The sequence below is a fragment of the Neomonachus schauinslandi genome, chromosome 10 (genome assembly GCF_002201575.2).
Source record: "Neomonachus schauinslandi chromosome 10, ASM220157v2, whole genome shotgun sequence".
NCBI lineage: Eukaryota > Metazoa > Chordata > Mammalia > Carnivora > Phocidae > Neomonachus > Neomonachus schauinslandi.
In genome coordinates, this window is record NC_058412.1 from 39,084,356 (window position 1) to 39,099,856 (window position 15,501).

Genomic DNA, 15,501 nt, shown 5'->3' on the forward strand with positions numbered 1-15,501 from the left:
CTAGCAGGTTCGTCCATTTGCCCAATGAGTCAAATTTTTTTTTTAAGATTTTATTTATTTATTTGAGAGAGAGAGGGCATGAACAGAGAAGAGGGACAGAGGGAGAAGGAGACGCAGGCTCCCCGCTGAGCAGGGAGCCCAATGCAGGACTGGGTCCCAGGACCCTGAGATCATGACCTTAGCCGAAGGCAGATGCTTAACCATCTGAGCCACCCAGGCGCCCTGTAGGTAGCTTTTTATTTAAAAAGTAACCTTTAAAAAATTAGCAGATTTAATTACATAAAATATGAAGTTACTGAACAGCAAAAGATACCAGAAACAAAGTTAGAATACAAAATAAGCGGGGGAAATTTTATCATATATATAATAGCAAATACTCCCAAAGTATAAGGAGATCTTATTAAATCAAAAAGAAAAGATGGGCCAATAAAAAAAAATGGGAAAAAGATATGAACAGGCATTTCACAAAAGAAGAAATTAATACAGCCAAGGAATACATGATAAAATGTTCAACTTCACCAATAATCAAAAGTAAATTAGAGCCACAATGACATTTTTTCCTGTTTCCTTAGCAAAGATTTAAAGGCTCAATAATGTCCTTGCCTGGCAGGAGTACAGGTAGAATTATAAGTTGGAGGGTAGTTTGGCCGTATATATCGGCTTTAAATGTGAATGTGAAGAGTCTTGACCCAGCAATTTTACTCTAAAAATTTTATCATAAGAAAATTAGAGGGGCACCTGGCTGGCTCAGGTGGTGGAGCGTGTGACTCCTGACTTTGGAAGTGTGAGTTTGAGCCCCACATTGGGTGTAGAGATTAGTTAAAAGTAAAATCTTTAAAGAAGAGGGAGAGAAAAAAGAGAAATCTGCAAAGGTGGCTATTCTGGGATGTTTACCATAATGTTAATAACAAAGGACTTAAAAACGGCCTAAACATTTCTCATTAGGGGATGATTTAAACATATTACATTTAGCTGATGCAGTATTGTGTGACTGTTAAAGGATGAAGGAAAACAAATGGATGTGAACACACCTCCTCCATAATGTGATAAACAAGAAAATCAAGTTACCGAGCATGTATACCATTAAGTTTTTATTTAAAAGTAAAAATGTGTGTCTAGAGATGCCTAGGGCAAAGCTTGGAAATAAACAGTAAGCTAGGATTTTGTTGTCAGGAAGGCCTGGTGACCCGTCCTTCCAGCGGAGAGGGAAGTCTGGTAGATGAGGAGGTGTCATCTTAGGGGATGTGCTCTGGAGATAGCATGCTCTGAGCGGTTTTTCATGGCTGCTGAGTTTCTCTCCATACATTGCCCCTGTGCACGGCCGATTTCAGGTACTCCTTCTGTAAACACTGACGGAGTCTTCCCGATATGCTAGGTACGGGGCTGGCTGCAGGTAAGGCGGGACACTGCCTTTGGGTCCTGTGGCTGAACAGGAAGAAATCTTTCTTTGGGTTAATTTCTCTTGTCTTCGGTGACTGTTGAGTTTCTTTTTCCCAAGTGACGAGTGACGCAGATGCCCCACATCAAGGAGCATGGGTGGCTTTGAACAAATGAGTTCTGTAGAGGTTCCTTAATCCACTTGAACTGTCAACTCCGAAAGGTTCACCGTTGTTCGCGTTGACAGACGAGGAGAGTTATTTCTGGAAGCCACAGACTCAAGTGAACAAAGTAGGCACATTTACACATGAAAAGCTGTACCACAGAATGTCATTAGTAGATCAGCAGGGGCCTTCAGGGAGTGCTTAGGCCACTGTAGGTCTTTCTGTATTTCTCTCTGCCCTGCGTACTGTTTTTGCTCAAGACCGGGACAGAGATCCGATTCCAGATTTGCAAGTGGCGAGATAGCAGACACGAGGGAGGGAGTGGTGATATCATCAGAATCCAGAACGGTTCAGACATTTGGCATCTGAGGCCACGGTCAGTAGGATACATTTTAGAAGGAACAAATGTGGAAACTCTTAATTTGGGCCTAAAAATTGCCCACACAGAGGGTGGGCAGAAACTGGCATAGCAGCTGTACGTGTGAAAATGGCCTGGAAGCGTTATTTGCCAGAAAAGCAAATGAGGGTCCTCGGTGGGACGCAGCTTCAGGTGAGAAGTGAACATGGTCTTCGCTGGTGGGAGCGGAGGCTGCTCTCTTCTCAGGCCGACACCGTCCACGGGAGCCAGCAAGGAGGGGCCGGCCTCCAGAAGCAGGTCCCAAGAGCGATGGTGGAAGGTCCTGGGGATTTTCCTAATTCCAGGGCAGACCTTATAGACTTTTGTCGTGTAAGAAGGAAATGGACTTGCTTTGCAGTTCTGGTCATCACGTGTAGGACCAGGAGGTAGAAGTTTTACAAAGAACACCTTTTCGTTTGGGGCAAGAGGACCTGCCAAGCTACCCTTGGTGGTGTGTTAAAAGGTTTTCACATCACAGACCCTGTTCTGGAGTCTAGATTCAGACTTGAGGATTCTGTGACCCATAAAACCATGTGGTGTGTAACATCGCAGCGCCCAGGGCAAGCCTCTGTGACTTAGCAGAGCATGGATACCACTTAGAAAGCAGTGAATGGTGCTAAGCCTTGTTTTGTCTTTCGCTCTTCTTCAGAACGTGCCCACCATCGGTGTCATTGCTGTGGTCTTAGCCACACATCTGTGTGACGAAGTCAGCTTGGCAGGCTTTGGATATGACCTCAGTCAACCCAGAACACCTTTGCACTACTTCGACAATCTCTGCATGGCTGCCATGAACTTTCAGACCATGCATAATGTGACAACGGAGACCAGGTTCCTCCTCAAGCTGGTCAAAGAGGGCGTGGTGAAGGATCTCAGCGGAGGCATCCATTGTGAATTCTGAACACGGAGCAACCTCATCTGACAATGCAACTCCAACCGTGAAGGCTGGGTTTCACAGTCTTCTCGATGCATTGCATCCTGCAAATCCTTTGAAGTGCAGCTGGTGTTTTTAACTTTTAATTTAAAAAATGAAAAACAAGTTTCGCTCTTCCCACTTTGTCCCCCCCCCTATTTATTTGAGGTCAGTGTTTTTGCACAACATTTTTGTAAGATAATTTGGAGAATTGAATTGGAAAGACTTTTCAAAGAGACTTGTATGTGATGATGTTTTATTGTATTTTAAGAACGTTATTTAATTTGTAAAAACTTTGTCCATGTCTACTTAGCACAGAGAATACCAGGTAATTGAGTGGAAGGAGAATGGAGGTCACTCCGTCGATGAGAGCCCTGAATGCCAGTTTCTGGTTCCTTGTCACTGTTGGGCGGGACACACGTCTGAGGCGCTTCCGGGATGACGTGCTCAGTAGCCAGAGCACGGCTACTGGGTCAGCCGTGCGGCTGCGTGCGGCCTGGGCTGGTCGGAGAAGTTCCCGGCCCCTCTCTGTGGTCTGCCTTCTGCCAGCCTTGCAGCCATCAACCAGGGCAGCCATGCTGGCTGTCCCTGGCTGAGGAGGGACACAGAAGACATTTCCTTTGTCCTCTGAATATACGAAGCCACCCTGGGCTGCAGAAGCCATTCTCTCTGCTGAAATGATGACAACTCTTAAATTTCTTGAGACTTTTTTCACTGCCCTTCCAAAGCACTTAAATGATAGTCGGAGGTGGTCCTCTGTCTGCCTGAGGTGGTTTATTAAAATGAGGACACACTCTCTGATCTCCAGAGTTGTAGAAGTACAAACCCTTTCCAAGAATAGTCATGTTTTCTGAAACATTGAAATAGAATCCTCCCAGTGTTATAAATTGCCTATTTAAAAAGAAATTTTTTTTTTAATGCCTACCTGGCAGTGTGTACCAGGCAGTGTGCTGGTCAAAAAAAAAAAAAGAATAAAAGCTTTTGAGGAGCTCTCACAGTCTACTTAATTTGAGCACTTAAAAAAAAGTCTGTAATCTCCCTGGGATGTCCTTGGATGCTGCTAGGTGGAGACTTCGGTGGGGGATGCCGGCCGTGAGCCACAGAGTGGGGGCTGCCTCGTCCTGCCGGGGCCGCGCCCCAGACAGCTCAGGACTCTGGGAGAGACATCGAGTGTCAGTGACTTCCTCCTGGAACACAGGCTTGTTCCAGCTTCTGTCTCTTAACTGCTCTAGTCTTTGTCATCAGAGGCTGGGCAGCCACTTTGCTCCCTCCCCGCCCCATCCGGTTCTCATCTGTGCTCGCCACTTCTGCCTTCCCGGTCCCCTGCAGCTCTGACTCCCAGCCCGCTCTGGTGTCTTCGGCCTCCGCCCCCTCCCAGCACATGCGGGGCAGGGAGCCTGTCACAGTGTGCGCACAGGGCCCTTGGATCTCCAGGGCACTGGGGTCAAGCTCAGAGTCGCCGGCATCAGCAGATAGTATTTCTCTGGATTGATGACTTCACATTTTCTATGGATTTTGCTTTCTCTTTTACAAAATACTGTTTAAGAGAAAATGCTTAGAAATGTTCACCAGCTAAATGACTTAGCGTTGAAACTTGAGACTCAGGAAGATGGTCCACAGCTGTCCTGTGACTCAGGGAAGGCCAGCCCTACACCACCCACCTCCAGCCCCTTGTCCTTCAGGGGCTACTTGAAATCTGAATTTTTTTTTTTTTTTTTTTTTTTAACAATTTGACCGAAGCCAGGGTTTGGAACTTCCTTAGACAACTTCCGCATGGGCTCACGTGGACTCAGGTGCCACTGCCCCGCCAGGCCGCTGGCTGGCTCCGGGCCCGGCACCCGGCAGTGTCCAGCCCATGTCAGGCCTGGTCCCCTTACATTGCTTTAACCAGGCCTCTCGCCTCTGAGTGCCTAACAGGGAGTAAGTGCTCCAAGTGCATAAAAAGGTGTACTTTTTTCAAGAACATTTCATGGAGTCCACCAGCCAGTCAGAGTTGATCAGAGACCGTCTTCAAGAACTTTGAGCACTTCGGCAGCTTTTTGTTAGAAGTGGCTCCTGGGCTTTGGAGTTACTCCTCCCTTACTCGACCCCACACACACTCGCTCTTTGGGGAACAGACCTCTAGGTGCTTCTGATGTCACAGGTGGATCTCCAGTAACAGGCTTCATGTCACCCCTCCAAATGTGTAGAGCTTTGTAGGCACACGCATAGGTCTCTTACGTGGCCGTGGTCCTTGCTTTTGAGGCAACTGAGGACAACTTCTACGCGTTCTGTATTTTAACTTACATCTTACCGGAACTTTGGGCCACAGAAAATTTCAGTGAGTTGTAGGTTTGGGCTTTTTTGGTTTTTTTTTTTTTCTTTCTTTTTCTCTCCTACAGATAACAAAGTGTCTCCAGAAACCTGGGCCGGCCTTAGGGAAATGCTTGGGAACTGGATGAATATCTTCCGATGACGTGTGTCACGTTTTTAGGCAAAGCTGAATTGGGATCTTCTAGACAACTTCATGTATCCTAGATGTCCCCTTCCCTTCCTCATGGCTCCTTTTGTGTTGCACGGGATTTTTCCTTTCCCAAGAGTGTATCGATAAGGCATTGACGATGCATGTTTTCACAAATTTGGAGGGTGTCATCACTTCTTGGGCCCCTTAGTTAAAATAAGTTGTCAGACCAACTTTTTGGCTCAACTGCTTACGTTGAACGGGGATGAGCTCTTGGCCATCAACGGTCAGTGTGGTTTGCGTGGCGGACAGAGGCTCAGTTGTAAAAGAAAAAAAGGTGGTCACCCCCCAGTCTCCTCAGGTTATTGAGGATTTCTAAAACCAAGGACCACTTTATTGTAGCTGTATTCCAACCCCAGTGCTTTGGGACTTGATTATCAAAGGGACTGTTGACTTGGCCTTGTTACTGTCCCAGGAGACCCTTTTAGACCAGCGTCGTAGGAAAATTAAGAAATGGCAACTTACTCTCCTCCTTGGCAGGTTTCCGGCATCCAAGTGTGGGCTACCTTTTCATCTTTTCTTTGGGACACTTCAGTAAAGTCCACTGAGCCGGAAGAAAAGGACTAGTTCCTATGAGTTAGCACAATTGCCCTTGGAATGCAGTGAGCTTTTAGTAAGGAACCGTGTGACATCCGGCCTTCCTTCCATTCACACACGGTAACAAAATGCTTCTCTCAAACAAAGGACCCTGTGTTTGCTGCCATGGGACCAATGCCCTCTCCCCAGGCACTGACCCTCCGTGAGGGCACGCCCCCATGACCACACACTCGGCTCTCAGACTGTAACACAAAGGACAAAGGGAAGCGGGTCCCAGTACACAGAGCACCGGAACACACATCTGTCTCTGTCCTTCCCCACTTCCCAAGGTCATAGTAGACAGCATGGATTTGTGCACTCAAAACATGGTATTTGCATTTACCTACAACCAACACCCAAGGACTGCAAGGAAATTGCAGTCTTGGTAGTTCAGCTTTCATTATCGAAATGATTCCATTTGACCAATTCCCAATATTAAATTTCAACCCATTGAGCAGAGAAGAAAAGCATCATCTTTAGAGGGCTATGGTGGACCAAAAGTAAATAACATGCTAGGAAATTTGGCTCTTTTTTAAAAGCAGATCTCTCCAGTGAGCTGTGTCAATGAAACATGTAGGAAGGGGGACAAGTTTGCAAATTTCCTCTGGGGGAAGAAGTGGGCTGTCAGGTTTTGAGCTGGCGTCAGGCTGCGGACCCAAGACACCGCAGGTGTAGCTGTGCCAGCCTTCTGTGGGAAATGCAGGGAAGTGAATTGTCAGAAGGTGCAGACATGAAAGACACCGAACGAATATTCACTAGATACCCCACAGAAGCAAAGCTCGTAACGGATTATAAACCAGAAATTTGTAACTTCTAAAAGTAATATATTTTCACTCTCCTGTTACCTAACTTAGTTTTTTTGGGGGTTTTTTTGTTTATTTTTTAATCTTTTTTTTTTAATTTTTATTATGTTAATCACCATACATCATTAGTTTTTGATGTAGTGTTCCATGATTCATTGTGTATAACACCGAGTGCTCCATGCAGAACGTGCCGTCCTCAATACCCATCACCAGGCTAACCCATCCCTCCACCCCCCTCCCCTCTAGAACCCTCAGTTTGTTTTTCAGAGTCCATCGTCTCTCATGGTTCGTCTCCCCTTCCGATCCCCCCCCACCTTCATTCTTCCCCTCCTGCTATCTTCTTCTTTTTTTTTTTAACATATATTGTATTATTTGTTTCAGAGGTATAGATCTGAGATTGAACAGTCTTGCACAACTCACAGCGCTTACCAGAGCACATACCCTCCCCAATGTCTATCACCCAGTCACCCCATCCCTCCCACCCCCCCCCACTCCAGCAACCCTGTTTGTTTCCTGAGATTAAGAATTCCTCATATCAGTGAGGTCATATGATACATGTCTTTCTCTGTTTGACTTATTTCACTCAACATAATACCCTCCAGTTCCATCCACGTCGTTGCAAATGGCAAGATCTCATTCCTTTTGATGGCTGCATAATATTCCATTGTATATATATACACCACATCTTCTTTGACTTCTTGAAGAAAATCGGTTCCAAGAAAAATTGATATTTAAAACGATGAGTTCATTTAAAATGTTGGTTAGGTCCTTGATAGGAAAGACCACACTACACTCCCAGGCAGTAGCATGAATGTGACAGGTGACAGCATGGCAGTGAAGGCCAGTTGAGGGTGAGTAAGGACAATAATCAAATGCAAAAGTCATTTTGAATGGACTGGTAACATATCAAGATATCCTATCAGGCTGGCTCATTTGGGGTGGGAAGAAAACTGACGACCAGCCCTAAAGCAATGAGAATTCGAGAGGACCTCTGTAATTAAGGAATGAACTCTCTAGTAACAGGATTTTGTACTTTATTCCATCGGTAGCCCCTATAACAAGGCCTTGCCTATTACAGAACACAGGTAACTAAAGCAGTAAATGAACACAATCACTTTTTCTATACGTCATTGTCTTAGTGACTTAAATGAATCTTAAAAGAATATGCCAGAAGCTGAACAGGCCTGTTTAGTGGCTGTATACATATCCATACATTGTGGAAAACCAACTTATTGCTGAAGCTTCCAAAATAGGTGTGTGCCTTATCTTTTCAAAGACCTGCTGTGTTGTTGGGACTTGTCATAAGAAGTATATGGAGATCTTCATCTCCGTTTCTGACACAGAGCTCCCCAGACCCTTGGGATTTCCCAAGTGTTGAGAATGATTAAGATGTTTTGTGTTGGGGCGCCTGGGTGGCTCAGTCGTTAAGTGTCTGCCTTTGGCTCAGGTCATGATCCCAGGGTCCTGGGATCGAGCCCTGCATCGGGCTCCCTGCTCATTGGGAAGGCTGCTTCTCCCACTCCCCCTGCTTGTGTTCCCTCTCTCACTGTCTCTCTCTCTGTGTCAAATAAATAAATAAAATCTTTCGAAAAACAAACAAAAAAAGATGTTTGTGTTATGTTAATGAGATCCCTTTTGGAAAGCACCTGAAGATGGGGTTACCAGAGGACCCAACCAAGTGATTTCAGTCCCACCCCCTGACCTCTGGGGAAGAGAGGGGCCGAAGGTTGGAATCATTCACCAATGGCCAACGACTTAATCAACCGTGCCTGTGTAATGCCTCCACAAAACCTCAAAAGGATGGGGTTCAGATAGCTTCTCAGCTGACAAACACATGGAAATTGGGGAGAGTAGCGCACCTAAAGAGGACATGGAAGCTCCCAGCCCTGTACCCATACCCTGCCCCATGCATCTCTGCATCTCATCTGGCTCTTCCTGAGTTCTATCCTTTTATAATAAACGAGCCATCTAGTAAGTAAAATGTTTGAGTTCTGTGAGGCACTCTAACGAATTAGTCAACCTGAGGAGGGGCCCTTGGGGATCTCTGATTTATTAGCCGGTCGGTCAGAAGTACAGATAACCACCAGGGCTTGGCGATTTGCATCCTGAGTTGGAGGGGTTCACTGGAACCTCCAGTTTGTAGCCAGTAAGGCAGAAGCCCAGGTAACAGTCTGAGCTTGGGACTGGTATCACAAGTGGGGAGGACGCTTGTAGGACTGAACTCTCGAGACCTCTGGGATCCAAGTCTATCTTCCGGTGAATGGTGTCAGACTTGAGTTGAATTCTCACCTGTGGGTGTCAGAGCATTGCTTGTTGGAGGTGTGGGGAACCACGCCAACACGCATTGAATTTGGGTGCTCAGAACACAAAAGACCTGCCAAAGTGTATCAAAGTGTGGATGTGGGGGCTGGTGTTTCAGACTGTAATAGGGAAGGTCCTGTGGCAAAGTTTCTCTGTTTTGTAGTCAAAGCAGCCAGTTTATTATATGGAATTTGGAAACCAAGATGATCTACCTCTATTGTATGTATGTACATACTTGTCTGCCTTTTTTTTTTCTTTTACTATACATAATTTACACGATAAAGACTACTTTTCAAAGACATAATTACCAAAGATCTGATCATTTTGAGTAATGTGTCCTTGTCTTTTAAAATGATGGTGGACAAAAGGCCTTCTGACGGAGGCTTTGTCCTGGAGTGGTTTGCTCTTCCAGTGTGATGCTTAGTATGAAGACTGAGTGAGATTCAAAACAAGCACGCGCACACACACACACACACACCCCAAGCAAGCAAAATTAGATTCTAGTCTAAACTAAGAATGCTGTCCTAAAATGAAAGATTGAGTGGAATGTCACAGTGGTGGCCTTTCCCTCCCCATCTTTTGCCTGTGGCTCATCTACGTCACTTTTCTCTACAAACTTGACCTAAATTTAAGAACACAAGTGCACTGCAAACCCTGGGGGAGAGCTGAGGAGAGGTAAGAAGGGACAGGCCCCCATCTTCTTACTAACCTCACCTACTGTCCCCACCCAGCCACCACTAGTCCCTCAGAAGACTGACAGGGAGTGAGGAAATATCCAGTACAACCCACGGCTTCACAGACGAGCATCTCCTGTAGGGTTCATGCACACTGACTGGGTACCCTTCATCTGGAAGGGGTAGGAAGTCTCAGTTCCAGCTGTCCTGTCCAATTAACAGGTCAAATGTCTTGATTCTTACTTTGGACAATATAATCACCATACTTATTGTTTTATATACTTATTCCTAGAGACCTATTTTGTGTTTCTTAAAGTGTATATCCCAGGACGTTTGGAGCCACTTTTAGAAGGGGTGACTTCTGACTGCTTCCATCTCAGCCTGCAGCTACATCAAAGTCTCTCCAGAATCTTCCCCGGGCCTCTCTCCATAAAGAGCCAGTCCTGATTTTCTTCCCACTCCCTTCTCTCTGTCCATCCCCACCCCCTGCTTATGTCCTGTATTCAACAATGATTTGGCTTTCCTCCAACTAGAAAGAATCTTCCCTTTTCAGGAAGACAGCAAAAATTGAGCTGACAATCAAAGAGATTCTGGCCAGGGGCAAGGAGCAAAGACAACCACCTTGTTTCTATTTGTCAGGTGTCATAATTTCCTGCAGGAACAAAAGACGGTCCAGTTTTTATTGTCTAATTTTGAACACTCCTAAAATAAGATTTTAAGTATTATTTAAAATTGAACTATGAAACAGAAGAAAAGCTTATTTAATTTTTTTCATTTCTTTAGCTTTTTTTTTTTTAAGATTTTATTTATTTATTTGAGAGAGAGAGAATGAGAGACAGCATGAGAGGGAGGAGGGTCAGAGGGAGAAGCAGACTCCCTGCTGAGCAGGGAGTCTGACGTGGGACTTGATCCCGGGACTCCGGGATCATGACCCGAGCCGAAGGCAGTCGCTTAACCAACTGAGCCACCCAGGCGCCCCTCTTTAGCTTTTTTGAAGTCTTCACATAGTAGAGACATGACCTCCTTTCTGTCACAAACTTGTATTTAAGTAGCCATTTGGCCGTCCTGCCTATGCCTTGGAGAAATACAAAACCTCTATTAAGACCCACTGATGCAACTTTGTTACCAGAGAGCAAGGAGAGGGAAATATTTTGAAGAATTCATCCTATGAACAAATAGCCCAAAGTTGGTGTATCCACAGGAATGACATGGTGGGGTGCTTGTCCACCATCAGCTTTGTGACATTTTGTCACTGTCTGGCTCCAGGGTCCATTGGTCCCACTCTGGGAGAGCTCATGCCAGGTCAGAACAGAGGCCATGCTGAGACCTACCTGCTCCAGATACATCCCCACATTTTCCAAAACTTGCAACTGAAATAGAATCCAGTGGTTGCTTTATTTTCAAACACACTAAAATACACCAGGTCTTAGAATATGGAAGTGAAACGAACAGTGGGTGGCCCTTGTGTCAGGCGCTCAGTTCTGCAGCTCCGGCTGACCATTCTGTCCTGAACACCATTTGTTCAAACGCTGTGCACCATGCCCGACAGACCCTCCGGCTATATCTTAGTACCGAGCAGCAGTGTCCTAAAGATACCACCCTGTGCCACCAAGCCCCAGCTCCTTGCCCCCTCTGCCACCACGGCCACCTTCATGTCTATAGCCTTCCAAGAGCCACGGCTGGACCCTGATGGACAGGCTGCAAACCAAATGGACCTTGTCCTACAGCTCTGGAGTTCCGTCTAGAGGGGAAAACTTCTTAAAGAAGTAAATGATAAAGGTATGTGTTGAAGCAAAGGGCAAGGCCACCATGGACAGGATGAGGGGATGTCAGGGAAGTCAACCTGAGGCCAAAGCCGTGATGAGCAGAATGAGAGGAGGGGCAAATCCTTTCCCTGGCAGAGGGAAAGGATTTGCCAAGATGTGGAGGTGACCCAACACAACTTTATCAGACAACTTCTAGAGGCCAGACTAAGATGAACGTCAGGGTAAAAGAGCATTTTGGAGCCACCAAGTGTGTTAATGGGAGTGACTTGATCCAACTTACATTGTGAAACATCGTTGTGGCCACAGGGGCAAAGAGGATGAAGGATGTGGTGGGTGGGGTACTGGAAACAGAGAAAGGATGGGAAACCCAAGGGAAGTGACTTCACCATGGGCAAGACTGAAAAGTGGTGCTGGAGCTCCGGGCCTGGTGAGCCTCATGACCCAGGATTCTGCCAGCCACTTTTCTAGATCTGTTTCTGGGGTGTGACTGGAGAGAGCCTGGGATAGGAACCAGGAGGCTGGGAGGTAAGCCTACCTTTGCTACAACACCCGCATATGCCTTGGGGCAACTCACAGCCCCTCTCTGGGCTTCTCATCTGTTAAACAGGGCATTGGCGGGCCCCCAGCACATATTAATTTCTCTTTAATGAAAAGAAAACTGCCAACCTGGAAAGGTGTGGCCATTAGGGTGGACCACAGCGCCGCCTAGTGTCCATGAGGTGTGTGCACAGCTCTCGGCGCTGGGCTTCCAGGCGGGCCCCCAGGGACAAAGGGTGGAGCCCAGTACTCAGCAGTCTGGCCTGCTGGCTCCCCTGCCCGGTTGGCTGTCGGGGCGCTACCCCTGTTCCTGCTCTTTCTCACCACTTCTCGGGCTCCCCCACCTCCTCCCATGCTTTTGCCCTCCATCCTCTCTCTTCTCCCTTTCTCACTGATCTCTTCCTGCGAGATCATCCACTCCCATGGATCTGATGCTACCTCTTTTTATTCCATTCCCAGGTCTGCAGGGGGACCGCCCTATCAAGCCTCCACTATGTCCTCCTTCTTCAGGATGTTACCTCCTCCCTGGCTACCAGGCTAGCCTGGACCTCAGACTCGACGGCTGAAAATGTTGTCCTAACACTGAAGCTCTTCTTCCACTGACCAGCTTACTGATAGACGGGATCTCACAGATGCCATGACTCAGTCCTGTCCAGCTGCTGGCAGGCCAGGTGGATTGTCCCTCTGCGGTGTCTCTTACACCCAACTTTGTCACTTGTTAAATGGATGGTTTGAAAGAGCGAGGTTCTGGGAGGCAACGGAGCTCCTACAGACCCTGCAGAGTCCACACTGCCTTGACACTTTCCTGATCTGCGGGTCTCTGCCTACCCACAGCCCCTGACTCCTCCGCCTGCCATCAGTAAAAAACCCAACTTGGGTTTTTTCTTTACGGTACAAATAACACATGTCCACTGGAGATCCATTTTAACATACATACAGAAAGACAAAAATTTAAAAATTAAAATCAACCACGTTCCCATCTAGAGGTACAACCTGTTAAGAGTTTAAGATATGTTCTCCAGGGTAATTTTTTCTATGCATGTGCATACATAAATGATTATAGGTAGATTAGATTTTATAGATGGAATCATATAAGCCATACTTCTCTGTAATAATCTCCCCCACCTTTATTTTTTTTTAAGATTTTTTTTTTTTTGAGAGAGAGCACATGAGAGGGGGGAGGGTCAGAGGGAGAAGGAGACTCCCCGCTGAGCAGGGAGCCTGATGCAGGACTCGATCCCGGGACTCTAGGATCATGACCTGAGCTGAAGGCAGTTGCTTAACCAACTGAGCCACCCAGGCGCCGCTCCCCCACCTTTAATAATGTTAATTCATATAGATCTACCTCATCCTTTTTATGGCTATGTTTGAATACACCATAATTTATTAAACCACCATCTCCAGAAAGGATAATTAAGTTGTTTTAATTTTAATATTATAAATAATATATATTTGAATTCTTGTTAGGTAATTTCCTTGGGATAAGTTCCTAGTAATAGGATCACTAAGTCAAAGGGACACATGTTTTAAAAAAAAATCCTGGTGTGTACTGTCAAACTGCTCTCCAAAAGAGTCACCCTAATTTATACTCCCCTCAACCATAGGGGAAAGTGTCTGTTTACACATGGCCTTGATAATCCTGAGTATTTTTCTCTTTTTTGACAATATGATTAAAAAAAACAATGTGTTATTTTGAACTGAATATCTTTGACTGCAGGGGAGGCTCAATATTTCTCTGTTAATTGACTATTTGTGTTTTTTCTAAAGTAAATTGCCTGTTGCTCTTTGCACATTTTTCTGTGGGGCATGCTCATTTTTTTCTAATCATTTCACAAGAATTCTTTATATGTTTAAAAAAAGTTTGGTTCTACTTGCAAGCTGAAAGCATGGGGAGCTGCACAGAGCCCCTCCCCAGTGACACAAGCAAAGCTGCTAAAATTGTTTTTGAAAAGTTTAAGTGTCTGGAAATTATCCTAAGAACATATAGCAAATGAAGAAAGATTTTTTTCAAGAAAATTTGCTAAAACTCGGTAAAAACAGCGAGTATTTGAGCCACCACCCTCTCCCTCCTTCCCCACCCCTAACCATCTCCACTTGATGGAAGCTCCATTTCAGGTGGTGTGGCCGAGAAGACAGGCTTCTTCTCCCCTCAGCAGCTGATTAAGAGCTCTTTTATCTCACCAGTAGGGACAGGCTATCAGCATTTCTCATCCCCTTCCACTCTAAATTAAAAAAGTGAGCGTAGCCAAGAGGTTGGGGCTTCCTTTCTTCTACCCAGCCCCTAGCCATATGGTGGAGGCTGTGCCCTGGGCATGACAGGCCAAGAATACTGGGGCCCCAATCATCCTCATCCCAGCTCACTCATTCTATGATGAGGTTTCATGGTAGGCTGACAGAATGGAGGGGAGAAATTGACAATTCAATAATAATAGACTTCAAGACCCCGCTTTCAATCTTGGATAGAACAACTGGGCAGAAGATAGACAACTAGATTTCCATACGCAGAAGAATGAAGTTGGAGCCTTACCTCACACTATACACAAAACTCAAAATGGATCAATGGCCTAAATATAAGAGCTAAAACAATAAAACTTGCAGGAGAAAACATGAGGGTAAGTCTTTTTGACCTTGGATTTGGCATTGGCTTCTTAGATAAGACATCAAAAGCATGAGCAACAAAAGAAAAAAAAAAGGATAAACTGGATATGATCATAAACTAACTTGTGTTTCAAAGAACGCTGTCAAGAAAGTGAGAAGACAACCCACAGGATAGGAGAACATTTTTACAAATATATATTCAATAATGGACTTATATCTAGAATATGTAAAGAATGATTACAACTTGGTCATAAAAAGACAAATAGCCCAATTTTAAAAAGGGCAAAGGATCTGAATAGACATTTCTCCAAAGAGGAAAGAGGATATACAAATGGCCAATAAACATACAAAAAGACACTCAATAGCATTAGCCATCAGAAAAATGCAAATCAAAACCATGATGAAATGCCTCTTCACGCCACTAGGATTACTGTAATAATAATAATAATAACAAAATTTAAAATTATTATTATTATTTTTTTAAGATTTTATTTATTTATTTGACAGAGAGACACAGCAAGAGAGGGAACACAAGCAGGGGGAGTGGGAGAGGGAGAAGCAGGCTTCCCGCGGACCAGGGAGCCCGATGCGGGGCTCGATCCCAGGACCCTGGGATCATGACCTGAGCCGAAGGCAGTCGCTTAACCAACTGAGCCACCCAGGCGCCCTAAAATTATTATTATTACAAAGATAATAATGAGTATTGGCAAGGATGTAGATAAATTGGAGCCCTCATACATGGCTGGTGTAAATATAAAATGGTGCAGCCGCTTTGGAAAACAGTCTGGCAGTTCCTCAGATGGTTACACAGGGAGTTATCATATGACCCAGCAATTTCATTCCACATGCATACCCAAGAGAAATGAAAATATGGGTCCACACAAAACTTACATGTGGA

The 15,501-nt window shown here is 45.4% G+C and overlaps 1 protein-coding gene across 2 annotated transcripts in view; it reads left to right on the plus strand.

Annotated features, from left to right (window-relative positions):
• The window catches only part of ST3GAL5 (ST3 beta-galactoside alpha-2,3-sialyltransferase 5), a 49,510-nt gene extending 45,678 nt beyond the window's left edge, over nucleotides 1-3,832 (plus strand). For both annotated transcript variants that reach the window (XM_044919137.1, XM_021697316.2), the window contains one exon: nucleotides 2,588-3,832. In XM_044919137.1, coding sequence (XP_044775072.1) covers nucleotides 2,588-2,836 — 249 coding nt within the window. In that variant the 3' untranslated portion in view covers nucleotides 2,837-3,832. The remainder of the gene's footprint in view (nucleotides 1-2,587) is intronic.
• Nucleotides 3,833-15,501: the final 11,669 nt, after the last annotated feature.